At 44.3% G+C, this 17,431-nt stretch overlaps 1 protein-coding gene across 1 annotated transcript; it reads right to left on the bottom strand.

The window, feature by feature from the left end:
* Window positions 1–1,892: 1,892 nt before the first annotated feature.
* LOC110492873 (mucin-5AC-like) lies at window positions 1,893–8,154 on the bottom strand. The gene is made up of 7 exons (XM_036933481.1): window positions 7,895–8,154; window positions 7,670–7,734; window positions 7,358–7,512; window positions 5,473–6,659; window positions 3,495–3,553; window positions 3,272–3,405; window positions 1,893–3,142 (listed from the first exon to the last, which is right to left on the bottom strand). The coding sequence occupies exons 4-7, from the start codon at window positions 6,646–6,648 to the stop codon at window positions 3,039–3,041; spliced, it is 1,473 nt and encodes a 490-aa protein (XP_036789376.1). The 5' UTR covers window positions 6,649–6,659; window positions 7,358–7,512; window positions 7,670–7,734; window positions 7,895–8,154; the 3' UTR covers window positions 1,893–3,038.
* Between the last annotated feature and the right edge of the window lie 9,277 nt (window positions 8,155–17,431).

Below are 17,431 nucleotides of genomic sequence, written 5' to 3'. Positions count from 1 at the left end.
TGATACATTCACATCTGAAGGTAAATAATGTACTTACACTCAGTATTCTTGCTCTGATTTGTCATCCTGAGGGTCCCAGAGATAAAATGTAGTGTAGTTTTGTTTGAAAAAATTCATGTTTATATTAAAATGTAGGAACTAGGCAGTACAGTTTGACCCCACTCCTGTCTCTGGCTCCACACCCTTCCCGCCCGGCCATCTAGATGTGTGAAGGTTAGTGTCTTTTCTGTAGTGAAGATAATAGTTCGTCATGTATGACATTCCTGGGAGTGTGTACATTTAAAACCTTTATTACCATAGGACTTGTATATGTTCTCTATAGTTATGAACTTGAAAATGTATAAGTTGACCAATTCAGCACATTTGAGCAAACTCCTGGCAGACTTGATGCAAAATAATGTGTAGGAGGTAATACTTCACTGGATCAGTCTGAAATGTTGCACAGACACACTGCTACCATCTTGTGGACAACATCTAAATTACACATAGGCTCCTGTTTTAATAATGTATGGCCTTTCTCTTGCTTCTCAAAGATGATGGAATTAAAAATATAGAAAACGCATATTTTTTTGTTTGTACTATCTTTTACCAGATCTAATTTGTTAAATTCGTCTACATAAATTTCACATTTTAACAAATGTCCAAGTGTTTCCTTTCAAATGAATATGCATACTGTATCCTTGCTTCAGGTCCTGAGCTACAGTCGGCTAGAACTTTCTTCTGACACCGCCTGTTATAGAGGTCAAGAAAGCTCGGCCCCAGTGATCTACTGGGCCTAACGCATTACCCTCTATAGTGCCTTTACCGTCGGATGCCAAGCAGTTAACATACCAAACAGTAATGCTGCCAATCAAGATACTCTCAGTGGTGCAGCTTTATGACCTTTTGAGGATCTGAGGGCCCGTGCCAAATCTTATCAGCCTCCTGAGGTGTAAGAGGCATTGTCATGCCCTCTTCACAACTGTGTTGATGAGTTTGGACCATGAAAGGTCCTTAGTGATGTGGACTTTGAGGAACTTGAAGCTATCGGCCCGCTCCACTACCGGATGCCACAATTGCCTAGTTAGAAGTTGTACACATGGGCCTGATGTGACAGCTCAGAGCTTCTGCTCCTAACTGTTCATATACTTTTCTTGGGTGGGAGGAGGAGGAGGCAAGGATCAAGGGGTTTACTGATGGTGAGAATTGGTGGTCTCATCATTGAACATTAATTTGCCTAACAGTTTTGATTTATGTTCATCATAATCGATTACACCCCATATTATGCTACTTAGTAATAATATAGAAATATACTTTTCATACTACAAAAACAAGCATACAACGTTGTAGGAGATTTCTAAACTAAACTATTTTCAATTGAAGAAACTTATTTTGTGGAGTGATTGATACTACTAAAGGACAGAAGGAAACTTAAAAAGAGACAATTTCATGGCATTAATTAAGGAGCTTGATGGAGGTTTGCAAAATATATAATATATATTGCGTTTTTGGTTTTGGTTTTGAATAAGAGAGATCTTTATCTTTAGTGTTCAGAAGCTATGTAGTGCTCATGTAGTGTGTGAGCGGTGTATGATGCTATGTGCTTCTCATTTCTTCCTTTGCATTTTCCCATCTTGGATATATGGATCTATCTACACACTTTCCCCTGCTGTCGTTGATATCCCCATATTGTTTTGTACTCCATATGTTAAATTAGGTGTTGTATAATTTGAATGACCATCATGCAAAAACATCTCATACATTTCTTAAACTAACTTGAGGTATTATTCGTATTGATGGTATCGCTCAGAATATGAACTGGTATTTTTCAATGTTGAGTGCGAGTCACCATTTTCTACTGCGTGTATAAATTGGAACACTACTTTCTCAAAGAAAAAAAACAGGATTTAATGTTTCATTCAAAACGTTTATTTAATGACAGATAGAAAGATAAATAGATAGATGGACAGGAATACTGAACAAACGTATAAATGCAACATGTGAAGTGTTCATATGCCAAAACTGTTATGGGGGGTGGATTATCTTGGCAAAGGATATATTCTCACTAACAGAGATGAAAACAAATTTGTGCACAACATTTGAGAAAAATAAGCTTTTTTTGATTATGGCACATTTCTGGGATCTTAAAATTTCCGCTCATGAAACATGGGGCTAACATTTTACATGTTGTGTTTATATTTTTGTACAGTATAAATATAAGATTACTGTTTATAAATTTAATTTGGGGTGCAGGTTTGTAAATTGTTACTCACATGGTAACTCATACTATAAATGTTTTATGAATAAATTATTCAACCCAATTACATGACCCAAAAAAGAATTATATTTAAAACAGTAATGAAGAAAATGTACTTCTACGTGTTTTACATATTGGATTGAATATTAACAAGATAAGAAGTTACAATGTTTTTAAAACAGTGCAGTGCTCAGCATTACTTCATCGGCCCCTTTGACACACTTCAGTGATTTGCCCAAAATAACTCAAAGTAAATATCATAAAGGTATTTGGTATTTGGTCTTGGTGAATTTAAAAACAGATATAAAGTAGTTACAATCAGTTAATAACTAAAAATGCAACTATGATCAAATAACACAATAAAAAAAGGAAAGGTTTTCTAATCTTTCAGTTATTTTCCATATTAATCTAACAGATAAAACATGTGCAACCTGCTGTGTGCAAGATGCAAATAAATAAGTCATGTCTTTGAGAGCCTATATGGTTAAGTATAAATACAGTCACTTGAAAGAAAAGGTATATGCATTTAATATTCATAAGCAGAAAAAAAAACTATATGATTTCTTAAGGAATGTCACAAATATCCTACTTGACATCAAAATGTACAATTAGGTGTGTTTTGTTTGTGTATGTACTTGGGGGAATGCACATGAAATACATATATATTTTGGCAATTAACACAGGCACAATCCATTGTGCATTCTTCTGCCAAAGCAGGTCCTTAATCTTAAGGCTGTCTCTATGAGAGCTGGAAAATCGTTCATTGGTGAAAAAAATGCCATAGGAGCTATGACACAGGCTATTAGTTAGCCAGCAACTGTACCATTAGCAGTGCCAAAGTGAGAGGCAAGAAAGCCAGACAGAAGGAAGTGGGTCGGGGAGCACTTCCTGAATTGACTGATGACTCTGAAAAAGTAGGAAAAATAAAGATATGGTTCAGTGAATGATGAAAGTAGATTGTCTTTTCATGTTTCAGTTCAAATGTTGACTTTGCTCTTACATATGTGTAGTTGTATTGTGACAATTAATACATACCAACAATGACGCTGCCCGGTAGGATTTCCAGGGAGGTGGAACTGATGGCGAAAGTTGTCTGTGAGCTGCATGCGCTGGGAACCAAAGATTTGTCACTGAACACGAGGGTCATGTTGGTAACTACAGATCCACTCCTAGGAAAGAAAATGGACAACCCACAGAAATCATTATCATCACTGTCATAATCAAAGTATTCAAGTCGGTAATGAGAATTCATACTTACTTGAATGAGTTGACAATGGAACGAAGGAAGCTTGGGGTTCTAGCAAAAATCTTGTTCACCTGCATTGAAATATTAAAATATGATTATCAAAGCTTAACAGAGTCAAAGAGTCAAAACACCAAGCGCTACAAGAAGGTGCCCCAGACTCGTCTGCTAATTGGGATACTTTAGCTGTTTTTTTTCTGAGAGAGGGAAATGGTGTAAATCAAGAGGACTTGATGTGTTTTGAAAAATGAGATGTTGAGGATTATAATAAATTACGCTTTGATGTCATAGAACAAAGCCCAGACTGCTCAAGATTGACCTTGAAATTGGATGCCTGTCCATGTCGTAAAGACATCAGGAAATCCCATAATCCCATAACAACAGATACAAAGGTTGCAGGTTCAATACCAGTTGTAGACACTAGTCTATTAGGTTTTTGTTTCAACTCTATCCCAAACATTAACCGTTAACTTAACCTTTCAGAATGAATGCCTAAACATACTGTTTTAACCCTATCCAAAACCTTAACCATTAAAATGTGTCATGCTATACATGAATGCTGACATACAATACAACGTCAAATTTCGAAGTTGCTCCAAACTTCAAATTTCAAAGTTAGGAATACGCCACTCAAAAACAGACTTGTATTATTTGTTTCATTAGTCAATTGTTGATATAATCCTCAAAATGTTTGCATGTCAGCAATCACATTTTCAAGATATAAACCTCTTGAAACTAGGGGGCACTATTTTCATTTTTGGAAAAATAACGTTCCCAAAGTAAACGGGCTATTATTCAGGACCAGATAGAATATGCATATAATTGACAGCTTAGGATAGAAAACACTCTAAGGATTCCAGAACTGTTAAAATATTGTCTGTGAGTATAACAGAATTGATATTGCAGGCGAAAGCCTGAGAAAAATCCAATCAGGAAGTGACTCTGATTTAGAAACCTCTGCCTTCCTATGCGTCCCTATTGAGCAGTGAAAGGGATATCAACCAGATTCCTTTTTCTATGGCTTCCCTAATGTGTCTAGTGTCACAAGACATAGTTTCAGGCTTTTATTTTGAAAAATGAGCGTGAGCGACAACATTGCGTCAGTGGTCAGCTGGTGGCTCTCAGAGTGATATGTTTCTCTCGCTCCTACTAAAAAGCCAACTGACCCGGTTGATATATTATCGAATAGATATTTGAAAAACACCTTGAGGATTGATTATAAAAAACGTTTGCCATGTTTCTGTCGATATTATGGATTTAATTTGGAATATTTTTCGGCGTTTCTCAGTCAAACGCGAAGAACAAACAGAGCTATTTGGCTACAAAAATATTTTTTATGGAAAAAAGGAACATTTGCTATCTAACTGGGAGTCTCCTGAGTGAAAGTATCATTTCAAAATCTGAGATGACAGGGTGATTAACAAAAGGCTATGCTGTGTTTCAATATATTTAACTTGTGATTTCATGAATATGAATATTTTCTAGTAATATTTTTTGTCCGTTGCGTTATGCTAATTAGTGTCAGTTGATGACACTTCTCCCGGATCAGGGAGCGGTAGTTCCAAGAGTTAACATTCAAAATACAGAAACACAGCAGGTATGATCCATTTTGCATCATAAGATGCTGTGTTTGCTTCATATGATGCTAAATTCATCACACTGGCTATATTTCTGCATTTAAAAGTTGTTTAATATCTTAATGACTTGATTACTGACATACAAAACTGTAAATATTTCCCATGTTGTGCACATTGTACTCTCTGTTGCCCATAATAGCTGTTAGGCAGGCACAAGGGTTCATAGGTAGGCACAAGGGTTCATGTTCACTAAGAAAACCGTAAAAAAAATCTGGACATTGTTCTCAACGGGGAGGTCCAAGAGTACGATAACTTTGTACTGAATAATCTTTGGTTCTATCTAACAATAAGATGCCCACTGATATCCAGTCTCTTTGGTGTGGTGTGTATTGATGAAAAGGCATTTGGATACTTACCTCTGAGACCACTTTGCCAGCCAGAGCCTTGAATGCTGAAGAGGACGGGTTGGCAAGATCCGAGGTGAATATCTCATTGAGACTGAACCGAAGAATCAGGGTTCCTTCACTAGGAGAAGGAGGGTCAGTTGGTGCGAAAGCAGTGGTGGTGGCTGCTGCCGGACCAGTGGTGGTGGTGGCTGCTGCCGGACCAGTGGTGGTGGTGGTTGCTGCCGGAACAGCGGTGGTGGTGGTGGTTGCTGCCGGAACTGCGGTGGTGGTGGTTGCTACCGGAACAGAGGTGGTGGTGGTTTTTACCGGAACAGCGGTGGTGGTGGTTGCTGCCGGAACAGCGGTGGTGGTGGTTGCTGCCGGACCAGTGGTGGTGGTGGTTGCTGCCGGAACAGCGGTGGTGGTGGTTGCTGCCGGAACAGTGGTGGTGGTGGTTGCTGCCGGAACAGCGGTGGTGGTGGTTGCTGCCGGAACAGAGATGGTGGTGGTTTTTACCGGAACAGCGGTGGTGGTCGTTGCTGCCGGAACAGCGGTGGTGGTGGTTGCTACCGGAACAGAGGTGGTGGTGGTTTTTACCGGAACAGCGGTGGTGGTGGCTGCTGCCGGAACAGCAGTGGTGGTGGTTGCTGCCGGAACAGCGGTGGTGGTGGTGGTTGCTGCCGGAACAGCGGTGGTGGTGGTTGCTGCCGGAACAGCGGTGGTGGTGGTTGCTGCCGGAACAGCGGTGGTGGTGGTGGTTGCTGCCGGAACAGTGGTGGTGGTGGTGGTTGCTGCCGGAACAGCGGTGGTGGTGGATGCTGCCGGAACAGTGGTGGTGGTGGTTGCTGCCGGAACAGCGGTGGTGGTGGATGCTGCCGGAACAGTGGTGGTGGTGGTTGCTGCCGGAACAGCGGTGGTGGTGGATGCTGCCGGAACAGCGGTGGTGGTGGTGGCTGCTGCCGGAACAGCGGTGGTGGTGGTGGATGCTGCCGGAACAGTGGTGGTGGTGGTGGTTGCTGCCGGAACAGCGGTGGTGGTGGTGGCTGCTGCCGGAACAGTGGTGGTGGTGGTGGATGCTGCCGGAACAGCGGTGGTGGTGGTTTTGGCCACTGCAGGAGGGGTCGTGGTGACATCTGCCAGTGTGGTGGTGGTCACAGCTGCAGTTGGAGCAGCAGTTGTTGCAGCTGAGGTGGTTGCATTAGTCATTGTAGTAGCGCCTGCAAAAATGCAACATTCAATGCAATGTTTACATTTTGCAATTAATAAAAAAAATATATATATATATTGGTCACATACACGTGTTTAGCAGATGTTACTGTGTGTGTAGCGAAATGCTTGTGCTTCTGGTTCCGACAGTGCAGCAATATCTAACAAGCAATATCTAACAATTTCACAACATATTCCGCAAACACACAAATCTAAGTAACGAATGGATTTAAGAATATATAAATATATGGGTGAGCAATATCAGAGTGGCATAGACTAAGATACAGTAGAATATTATAGAATACCTTAATAAACATATGAGATGAAGTGCCTGATCAGTTGTGTTTTGGGATCTCATGAAGGACAGAATAACAACATAACTGTATATTTGAATGTATATACAGTATTTCCCAGTTGTCAGGGTCATACCCACATTTTGGGGAACTGATATGATTAAAATTGAAACCATTTGTGAGAAGATGTAATGTGCTGGTGAGTTACCGTTGCTCTGATATCTAATAGTGCTTCCCAGCTGTAATAAATAACACGTACATTTTCTGGGCTAACAATGTGAGAAAAAATACATAAAAAAACTAAACACTGCAAAGTCTCCTAAGAACTAGAAGCGAGGCAGCCCTATCTTTCGCCGCCATCTAGTGTTTTGAGTGTGTGAGAATAGGTAAAGCGATGTGTTGATGAATTGTCTTACGTAAGACCACAATGGAGGATGAATTGATAGGTAAGGTCAGGCCAGACGTGTTGGAAGTAATGGAAGTTTGTAAAGTTTGTGCTACCAGGCTATCGTTAGGCACTGAGCTGATGTTGTTGAATATCAACGTAGAATCAACCACAATTGACCCTGACCTGAAAATAATATGAGAAAAATGTTAAGAACTTACAAGCGTTACTTCAGTAACAACCCACTCCCAAGGCATACTAAATAACAATACTCATTGAAATGTTATTTTTCTCCATCATCCACACTGTTTCAAAGTCATTCAGATGATAATCATGTACCCACCTGAAACTATTGACAACAGTTCGAAGGAATCTGACTCCAAATAGAGCCTTGAACAAATTATCCAGCTGAAAAAAGTTGTATACAGAAGTTATATTATTAGTTACAATTCAACAATGTAAGGCTGGTATCAAGATGCAATATGATGAATTATTACAAAGATGATCATGATTTGTCATGCGTCTTTCAAACAACTAACGACACTCTATTAAATTGAATGAAAGTTACCTGTGTAGTCACATGATTTGCCAAAGCCAGGAACTCTGGTGACCTGCTGTTGCTCAGAGAGCTATTGAAGGTAGATGTCAGGCTGAACAGCAGTGACAGTTGTGGGCTGGTCAGTGGCGCCTCTGTTGCACGGGATGCCGTTGTAGTTGGCACACCAGTTGTAACTGTGGTCAGAGCAACTGTGGTTGTTGTTGGAGTAGTTGTGGTTGTTGTGGAATTAGCTGTTGTTGTTGTTGTGTGAGCAGCTGTGGTTGTTAGGGGAGCAGCTGTGGTTTTTGTTGGAGCAGCTGTGGTTGTTGTTGGAGCAGCTGTGGTTGATGTGAGAGCAGCTGTGGTAGTTATGGGAGCAGCTGTGGTTGATGTTGGAGCAGTTATGGTTGTTGTGAGAGCCGCTATGGTAGTTATGGGAGCAGCTGTGGTTGTTGTTGGAGCAGTTATGGTTGTTATAGCCGCAGCTGTTGATATCGTAGCAGCAGCTGTGGTTGTTGTGGAAGCAGCTAGGGTTGTTGTGGGTGCAGCTGTGGTTGTTAGGGGAGCAGCTGTGGTTGTTGTTGGAGCAGCTGTGGTTGTTGTTGGAGCAGCTTTGGTTGTTGTTGGAGCAGCTGTGGTTGGTGTGAGAGCAGCTATGGTAGTTATGGGAGCAGCTGTGGTTGTTGTTGGAGCAGCTGTGGTTGTTGTTTGAGCAGCTGTGGATGTTGTGAGAGCAGCTGTGGTAGTTATGGAATCAGCTGTGTTTGTTGTTGGAGCAGTTATGGTTGTTATAGCTGCGGCTGTTGTTGTCGTTGCAGCAGCTGTGGTTGTTGTGGCAGCAGCTAGGGTTGTTGTGGGAGAAGATGTGGTTGTTGTTGGAGCAGCTGTGGTTGTTGTTGGAGCAGCTGTGGTTGTTGTTGGAGCAGCTGTGGTTGGTGTGAGAGCAGCTATGGTAGTTATGGGAGCAGCTGTGGTTTTTGTTGGAGCAGCTGTGGTTGTTGTTGGAGCAGCTGTGGTTGTTGTTGGAGCAGCTGTGGTTGTTGTGAGAGCAGCTGTGGTAGTTATGGGAGCAACTGTGGTTGATGTTGGAGCAGTTATGGTTGTTGTGAGAGCCGATATGGTAGTTATGGGAGCAGCTGTGGTTGTTGTTGGAGCAGTTATGGTTGTTATAGCCGCAGCTGTTGATATCGTAGCAGCAGCTGTGGTTGTTGTGGAAGCAGCTAGGGTTGTTGTGGGAGAAGATGTGGTTGTTGTGGGAGAAGCTGTGGTTGTTATGGGAGCAACTGTTGCTGTTTGTGGAACAGCTGTGGTTGTGATGGGTGCAGCTGTGGTATTGGTGGTGGCAACTGTGGTTGTTGTGGGAGCAGCTGTGGTTGTTGTGAGAGAAACTGTGGTTGTTGTGGGAACAGTTGTGGTTGTTGTGTTAGCAACTGTGGGTGTTGAGGGAGCAGATGAGGTTGTTGTGGGAGCAGCTGTGGTTGTTGTGGAAGCAGCTAGGGTTGTTGTGGGAGCAGCTGTGGTTGTTAGGGGAGCAGCTGTGGTTGTTGTTGGAGCAGCTGTGGTTGTTGTTGGAGCAGCTGTGGTTGTTGTTGGAGCAGCTGTGGTTGGTGTGAGAGCAGCTATGGTAGTTATGGGAGCAGCTGTGGTTGTTGTTGGAGCAGCTGTGGTTGTTGTTGGAGCAGCTGTGGTTGTTGTGAGAGCAGCTGTGGTAGTTATGGGAGCAGCTGTGGTTGTTGTTGGAGCAGCTGTGGTTGTTGTGAGAGCAGCTGTGGTAGTTATGGGAGCAGCTGTGGTTGTTGTTGGAGCAGCTAGGGTTGTTGTGGGAGCAGCTGTGGTTGTTAGGGGAGCAGCTGTGGTTGTTGTTGGAGCAGCTTTTGTTGTTGTTGGAGCAGCTGTGGTTGGTGTTGGAGCAGCTGTGGTTGTTGTTGGAGCAACTGTGATTGTTGTTGGAGCAACTGTGGTTGTTGTTGGAGCATTTGTGGTTGTTGTTGGAGCAGCTGTGGTTGTTGTTGGAGCAGCTGTGGTTGTTGTTGGAGCAGCTGTGGTTGGTGTGAGAGCAGCTATGGTAGTTATGGGAGCAGCTGTGGTTTTTGTTGGAGAAGCTGTGGTTGTTGTTGGAGCAGCTGTGGTTGTTGTTTGAGCAGCTGTGGTTGTTGTTGGAGCAGCTGTGGTTGTTGTTGGAGCAGCTGTGGTTGTTGTTGGAGCAGCTGTGGTTGGTGTGAGAGCATCTATGGTAGTTATGGGAGCAGCTGTGGTTTTTGTTGGAGCAGCTGTGGTTGTTGTTGGAGCAGCTGTGGTTGTTGTTGGAGCAGCTGTGGTTGTTGTTGGAGCAGCTGTGGTTGTTGTGAGAGCAGCTGTGGTAGTTATGGGAGCAGCTGTGGTTGATGTTGGAGCAGTTATGGTTGTTGTGAGAGCCGCTATGGTAGTTATGGGAGCAGCTGTGGTTGTTGTTGGAGCAGTTATGGTTGTTATAGCCGCAGCTGTTGATGTCGTAGCAGCAGCTGTGGTTGTTGTGGAAGCAGCTGTGGTTGTTGTGGGAGCAGCTGTGGTTGTTAGGGGAGCAGCTGTGGTTGTTGTTGGAGCAGCTGTGGTTGTTGTTGGAGCAGCTGTGGGTGGTGTGAGAGCAGCTATGGTAGTTATGGGAGCAGCTGTGGTTGTTGTTGGAGCAGCTGTGGTTGTTGTGGCAGCAGCTAGGGTTGTTGTGGGAGAAGATGTGGTTGTTGTGGGAGAAGCTGTGGTTGTTATGGGAGCAGCTGTTGCTGTTTGTGGAACAGCTGTGGTTGTGATGGGTGCAGCTGTGGTTGTGGTGGGGGCAACTGTGGTTGTTGTGGGAGCAGCTGTGGTTGTTGTGTGAGCAGCTGTGGTTGTTGTGAGAGAAACTGTGGTTGTTGTGGGAACAGTTGTGGTTGTTGTGTGAGCAACTGTGGGTGTTGAGGGAGCAGATGAGGTTGTTGTGGGAGCAGCTGTGGTTGTTGTGGGAGCAGCTGTGGTTGTTTGTGGACCAGCTGTGGTTGTTAGGGGAGCAGCTGCGGTTGTTGTTGGAGCAGCTGTGGTTGTTGAGGGGGCCGCTATGGTTGTTGTGAGAGCAGATATGGTTGTTTTGGGAGCTGCTGTGGTTGTTGTTTGAGCAGTTATGGTTGTTATAGCCGCAGCTGTTGTTGTCGTAGCAGCAGCTATGGTTGTTATGAGGGAGCCAGTGGTTGTTGTGGGAGCAGCTGTGGTTGTTGTTAGAGTAGCTGTGGTTGTTGTTAGAGCAGCTGTGGTTGTTGTTGGAACAGTTGTGGTTGTTGTGTGAGCAACTGTGGGTGTTGAGGGAGCAGATGAGGTTGTTGTGGGAGCAGCTGTCGTTGTTGTGGGAGCAGATGTGGTTGTTTGTGGAACAGCTGTGGTTGTTGTGGGAGCAGCTGTGGTTGTTGTGGGAGTAACTGTGGTTGTTGTGGGAGTAACTGTGGTTGTTGTGGGAGCTGCTGTGGTTGTTGTGGGAGCAGCTGTGGTTGTTGTTGGCGCAGCTGTGGTTGTTGAGGGAGCAGATGTGGTTGTTTGTAGATCAGCTGTGGTTGTTGTGGGGGCCGCTATGGTTGTTGTGAGAGCAAATATGGTTGTTTTGGGAGCAGCTGTGGTTGTTGTTGGAGCAGTTATGGGTGTTATAGCTGTTGTTGTCGTAGCAGCAGCTGTGGTTGATATGAGGGAACCTGTGGTTGTTGTGGGAGCAGCTGTTGCTGTTTGAGGAACAGCTGTGGTTGTGATGGGTGCAGCAGTGGTTGTAGTGGGGGCAACTGTGGTTGTTGTGGGAGCAGCTGTGGTTGTTGTTAGAGCAGCTGTGGTTGTTGTTAGAGCAGCTGTTGTTGTTGGAGCAATTGTGGTTGTTGTGTGAGCAACTGTGGTTGTTGTGTGAGCAACTGTGGGTGTTGAGGGAGCAGATGTGGTTGTTGTGGGAGCAGCTGTGGCTGATTGTAGAACATCTAAGGTTGTGGTGGGAGCAGCTGTGGTTGTTGTGGGAGCAACTGTGGTTGTTGTGGAGGAAGCTGTGGTTGTTGTGGGAGAAGGTGTGACTGTTGTTAGAACAGATGTGGTTGTTGTGGGAGCAGCTGTGGATGTTGTGAGACCAGCTGTGGTTGTTAGGGAAGTAGCTGTGGTTGTTGTTGGAGCAGTTATGGTTGTTATAGCTGCAGCTGTTGTCGTCGTAGCAGCAGCTGAGGTTGTTATGGGGGAACCTGTGGTTGTTGTGGGGGCAGCTGTGGTTGTTGTTAGAGCAGCTGTGGTTGTTGTTAGAGCAGCTGTGGTTGTTGTGGGAGCAGCTGTGGTTGTTGTTGGAGCAGCTGTGGTTGTTGTGAGACCAGCTGTGGTTGTTAGGGGAGCAGATGTGGTTGTTGTTGGTGCACTTATGGTTGTTGTAGCTGCAGCTGTTGTCGTCGTAGCAGCAGCGGAGGTTGTTATGGGGGAACCTGTGGTTGTTATGAGGGAACCTGTTGTTGTTGTGGGGGCAGCTGTGGTTGTTGTTAGAGCAGCTTTGGTTGTTGTTATTGCAGCTGTGGTTGTTGTTGGAGCAGCTGTGGTTGTTGTTGGAGCAGCTGTGGTTGTTGTAAGAGCAGCTATTGTTGTTATTGGAGCAGCTGTGGTTGTTGTTGTCGCAGTTGTGGTTGTTATAGCTGCAGCTGTTGTTGTCGTAGAATCAGCTGTGGTACTTACGTGGGAACCTGTGGTTGTTGTGGGAGCATCTGTGGTTGTTGTTAGAGCAGCTGTGTTTGTTGACGGAGCAGCTGTGGTTGATGTGGGAGCAGCTGTGGTTGTTGCATCCACAGCTGAAGTTGGTGTTGTGGCTGCTGGGGGTTGTGTTGTTTCGTTGACCTCTGTAATTATAAAATGGATTGGTAGGTATTCTATTGATCAAAGGGTGTTCTATAGGATTTAATTATACCCAATGTTTATTAACTGTACAGTGTCTAAACATTGTGTACTACTCTAAACAAGTTCTTACAGTCATCTAAGTTACAGAAGTTTCATTAACAATGTTGAGGACATAGGGTTACTCAGTTTTGCTTGTTGTTATTGAGCATAAGTTAAGAAGGTAATGTGTTTTCTCTTCAGAATAATTATTTTTTACAACCACATTTGTTGCTTTGTTTTCTATGTCAAGTATCAATAATAAAAGACACATAATCAACTCCAGGCTGCGTAGTTAAATGGAAATTACCTTCGTCACCTGTTTGGGAACGTATCACACCACCTACGTTTTGATTTATTTTAATAGAATTGCACAGTCTTGAATGAACCATTCCTTGCATAAGCAAGTTATAATTAACTGATATGTTATAACAAATTAGTAACAGGGAATCTGTGATGAACAACTAGTGCAAATAATATCTGTGTCTTACTTGTTGCCACAATGGAGGCTGTGTTCACTGGGAGAGAGAAATTAGAGCTGTTGCTTGAAACTGCCTCTATCATCGTGGCAGCCACATCACTGGTCGCAGGGACTACGCTGGTATCGTTAAATACCAGCTTAGTGATTACCACAACTGAACCTTGACTGGAAAACAACCACAATTATTATTTTAAATTATGATTTCATTAACAGATCAGATTCATGTTTAAATTCTGTGATAATTATGAACAAATAAACAAATTACTTCTTCCTTAAATAGAACCCCAAACACGATGTCAGAAAAACATGCTTAGAATTACTTCTTACCTGAAACCTATAACTTCTATGCGAATGAAACTGGATCCATATTTACTTTTGTACACATTTTCCAGCTGTAAAAAAATAATATGAATATATCATATTTTATACATGAAGATGTCCTGAGACATTGCGAAGGTTTTACATTGAAATATAATCTACAACTCACCCTAACCCTAATTTAAAGGTTTGCTTATCATTATGAAATGTTTTCTTCATTACTTGTAAACTACTTTTAAGTCAATATATCAATCAATCATTTAAATTCAGTCGATGCAATCATTGAGCAGAAAAGTTTTAGATTTTATTCCCTGATTTAATAGCATGATATTTTGTTTACTGAATTGACTAGACTAAGCCTTTTTTGTTAAGGAATCTAAAAGTATGATATTAAAAGGGTTGAAAATGAAAGTAAAACAGTATTTACCACTGCAGCCACAGTATTTGCTAATTCTTTGAACTCTGGTGAAGAAACATTATTCAAATCTGCTGTGAAGTTTCGCTCCAATTTGAACTCCAACTTAACCTCTGGTGGTGGAGGGGCCGGTGTTGTGATAGTGGTTGAAGAACCAGTTGTAACTGTGGTCAGAGCAGCTGTTATTGTTCTTGGAGCAGCTGTGGTTGTTGTGGCAGCAGCTGTTGTTGTTTTGGGAGCAGCTGTGGTTGTTGCTGGAGCAGCTGTGGTTGTTGTGGGAGCAGAAGTGGTTGTTGCGGCAGCAAATGTGGTTGTTGCTGGTGCAGCTGTGGTTGTTGTGGGAGCAGAAATTGTTGTTGTGGGAGCAGAAATGGTTGTTGTGGGAGCATATGTTGTTTTTGCTGGAGCAGCTGTGGTTGTTGTGGGAGCAGAAGTGGTTGTTGTGGGAGCAGAAGTGGTTGTTGTGGGAGCAGCTGTGGTTGTTGAGGCAGTATATGTGGTTGTTTGTAGATCAGCTGTGGTTGTTGTGGGAGCAGAAGTGGTTGTTGTGGGAGCAGAAATGGTTGTTGTGGGAGCATATGTTGTTTTTGCTGGAGACGCTGTGGTTGTTGTGGGAGCAGAAGTGGTTGTTGTGGCAGCATATGTTGTTGTTGCTTGAGCAGCTGTGGTTGCTGCTGGAGCAGCTGTGGTTGTTGTGGGAGCAGAAGTGGTTGTTATGGGAGCAGAAGTGGTTGTTGTGGGAGCAGCTGTGGTTGTTGAGGCAGCAGATGTGGTTGTTTGTAGAACAGCGGTGGTTGTTGTGGGGGCCGCTATGGTTGTTGTGAGAGCAAATATGGTTGTTTTGGGAGCAGCTGTGGTTGTTGTTGGAGCAGTTATGGTTGTTATAGCCGCAGCTGTTGTTGTCGTAGCAGCAGCTGTGGTTGATATGAGGGAACCTGTGGTTGTTGTGGGAGCAGCTGTTGCTGTTTGTGGAACAGCTGTGGTTGTGATGGGTGCAGCTGTGGTTGTGGTGGGAGCAAATGTGGTTGTTGTGGGAGCAGCTGTGGTTGTTGTGAGAGAAACTGTGTTTGTTGTGGGAGCAACTGTGGATGTTGTGAGACCAGCTGCGGTTGTTAGGGGAGCAGCTGTTGTTGTTGGAGCAGTTGTGGTTGTTATATCCGCAGCTGTTGTTGTCGTAGCAGCAGCTTTGGTTGATATGAGGGAACCTGTGGTTGTTGTGGGAGCAGCTGTGGTTGTCGTAGCAGCAGCTGTGGTTGATATGAGGGAACCTGTGGTTGTTGTGGGAGCAGCTGTTGCTGTTTGTGGAACAGCTGTGGTTGTGATGGGTGCAGCTGTGGTTGTGATGGGAGCAAATGTGGTTGTTGTTATTGCAGACGTGGTTGTTGTTGGAGCAGCTGTGGTTGTTATTGGAGCAGCTGTGGTTGTTGTTGAAGCAGTTATGGTTGTTATAGCTGCAGCTGTTGTTGTCGTAGCATCAGCTGTGGTTGTTATGTGGGAACCTGTGGTTGTTGTGGGAGCATCTGTGGTTGTTGTTAGAGCAGCTGTGGTAGTTGTTAGAGCTGCTGTGGTTGTTGTTAGAGCAGCTGTGGTTGTTGATGGAGAAGGTGTGACTGTTGTTAGAACAGATGTGGTTGTTGTGGGAGTAGTTGTGGTTGTTGTTGGAGAAGTTGTGGTTGTTGTTGTTGTTGGAGCAGTTATAGTTGTCGTAGCAGCAGCTGTGGTTGTTATGAGGGAAGATGTGGTTGTTGAGGGAGCAGATGTGGTTGTTTTGGGAGCAGCTGTCGTTGTTGTTTGAGCAGTTATGGTTGTTGTAGGAACAGCTAAGGTAGTTGTGGGAGCAGCTGTGGTTGTTGTGGGAGCAGCTGTGGTTGTTGTTGGAGGAGCTGTGGTTGTTGTGAGACCAGCTGTGGTTGTTAGGGGAGCAGATGTGGTTGTTGGAGCAGTTATGGTTGTTGTACCTGCAGCTGTTGTCGTCGTAGCAGCAGCTGTGGTTGTTATGAGGGAACCTGTGGTTGTTATGAGGGAACCTGTGGTTGTTGTGGGGGCAGCTGTGGTTGTTGTTAGAGCAGCTGTGGTTGTTGTTAGAGCTGCTGTGGTTGTTGTTAGAGCAGCTGTGGTTGTTGTTATTGCAGACGTGGTTGTTGTTGGAGCAGCTGTGGTTGTTGTTGGAGCAGCTGTGGTTGTTGTTGGAGCAGCTGTGGTTGTTATTGGAGCAGCTGTGGTTGTTGTTGAAGCAGTTATGGTTGTTATAGCTGCAGCTGTTGTCGTCGTAGCAGCAGCTGAGGTTGTTATGGGGGAACCTGTGGTTGTTATGAGGGAACCTGTGGTTGTTGTGGGGGCAGCTGTGGTTGTTGTTAGAGCAGCTGTGGTTGTTGTTGGAGCAGCTGTGGTTGTTGTTGGAGCAGCTGTGGTTGTTATTGGAGCAGCTGTGGTTGTTGTTGAAGCAGTTATGGTTGTTATAGCTGCAGCTGTTGTTGTCGTAGCATCAGCTGTGGTTGTTATGTGGGAACCTGTGGTGGTTGTGGGAGCATCTGTGGTTGTTGTTAGAGCAGCTGTGGTAGTTGTTAGAGCTGCTGTGGTTGTTGTTAGAGCAGCTGTGGTTGTTGATGGAGAAGGTGTGACTGTTGTTAGAACAGATGTGGTTGTTGTGGGAGTAGTTGTGGTTGTTGTTGGAGAAGTTGTGGTTGTTGTTGTTGTTGGAGCAGTTATAGTTGTCGTAGCAGCAGCTGTGGTTGTTATGAGGGAAGACGTGGTTGTTGAGGGAGCAGATGTGGTTGTTTTGGGAGCAGCTGTCGTTGTTGTTTGAGCAGTTATGGTTGTTGTAGGAACAGCTAAGGTAGTTGTGGGAGCAGCTGTGGTTGTTGTGGGAGCAGCTGTGGTTGTTGTTGGAGGAGCTGTGGTTGTTGTGAGACCAGCTGTGGTTGTTAGGGGAGCAGATGTGGTTGTTGGAGCAGTTATGGTTGTTGTACCTGCAGCTGTTGTCGTCGTAGCAGCAGCTGTGGTTGTTATGAGGGAACCTGTGGTTGTTGTGGGGGCAGCTGTGGTTGTTGTTAGAGCAGCTGTGGTTGTTGTTAGAGCTGCTGTGGTTGTTGTTAGAGCAGCTGTGGTTGTTGTTATTGCAGACGTGGTTGTTGTTGGAGCAGCTGTGGTTGTTGTTGGAGCAGCTGTGGTTGTTGTTGGAGCAGCTGTGGTTGTTATTGGAGCAGCTGTGGTTGTTGTTGAAGCAGTTATGGTTGTTATAGCTGCAGCTGTTGTCGTCGTAGCAGCAGCTGAGGTTGTTATGGGGGAACCTGTGGTTGTTATGAGGGAACCTGTGGTTGTTGTGGGGGCAGCTGTGGTTGTTGTTAGAGCAGCTGTGGTTGTTGTTGGAGCAGCTGTGGTTGTTGTTGGAGCAGCTGTGGTTGTTATTGGAGCAGCTGTGGTTGTTGTTGAAGCAGTTATGGTTGTAATAGCTGCAGCTGTTGTTGTC

Source organism: Oncorhynchus mykiss, chromosome 10 (assembly GCF_013265735.2).
Source record: "Oncorhynchus mykiss isolate Arlee chromosome 10, USDA_OmykA_1.1, whole genome shotgun sequence".
Taxonomy (NCBI): Eukaryota; Metazoa; Chordata; class Actinopteri; order Salmoniformes; family Salmonidae; genus Oncorhynchus; species Oncorhynchus mykiss.
The sequence above is the reverse complement of the archived record's forward strand: the minus strand, read 5'-3'. Positions and strand labels throughout refer to the sequence as shown.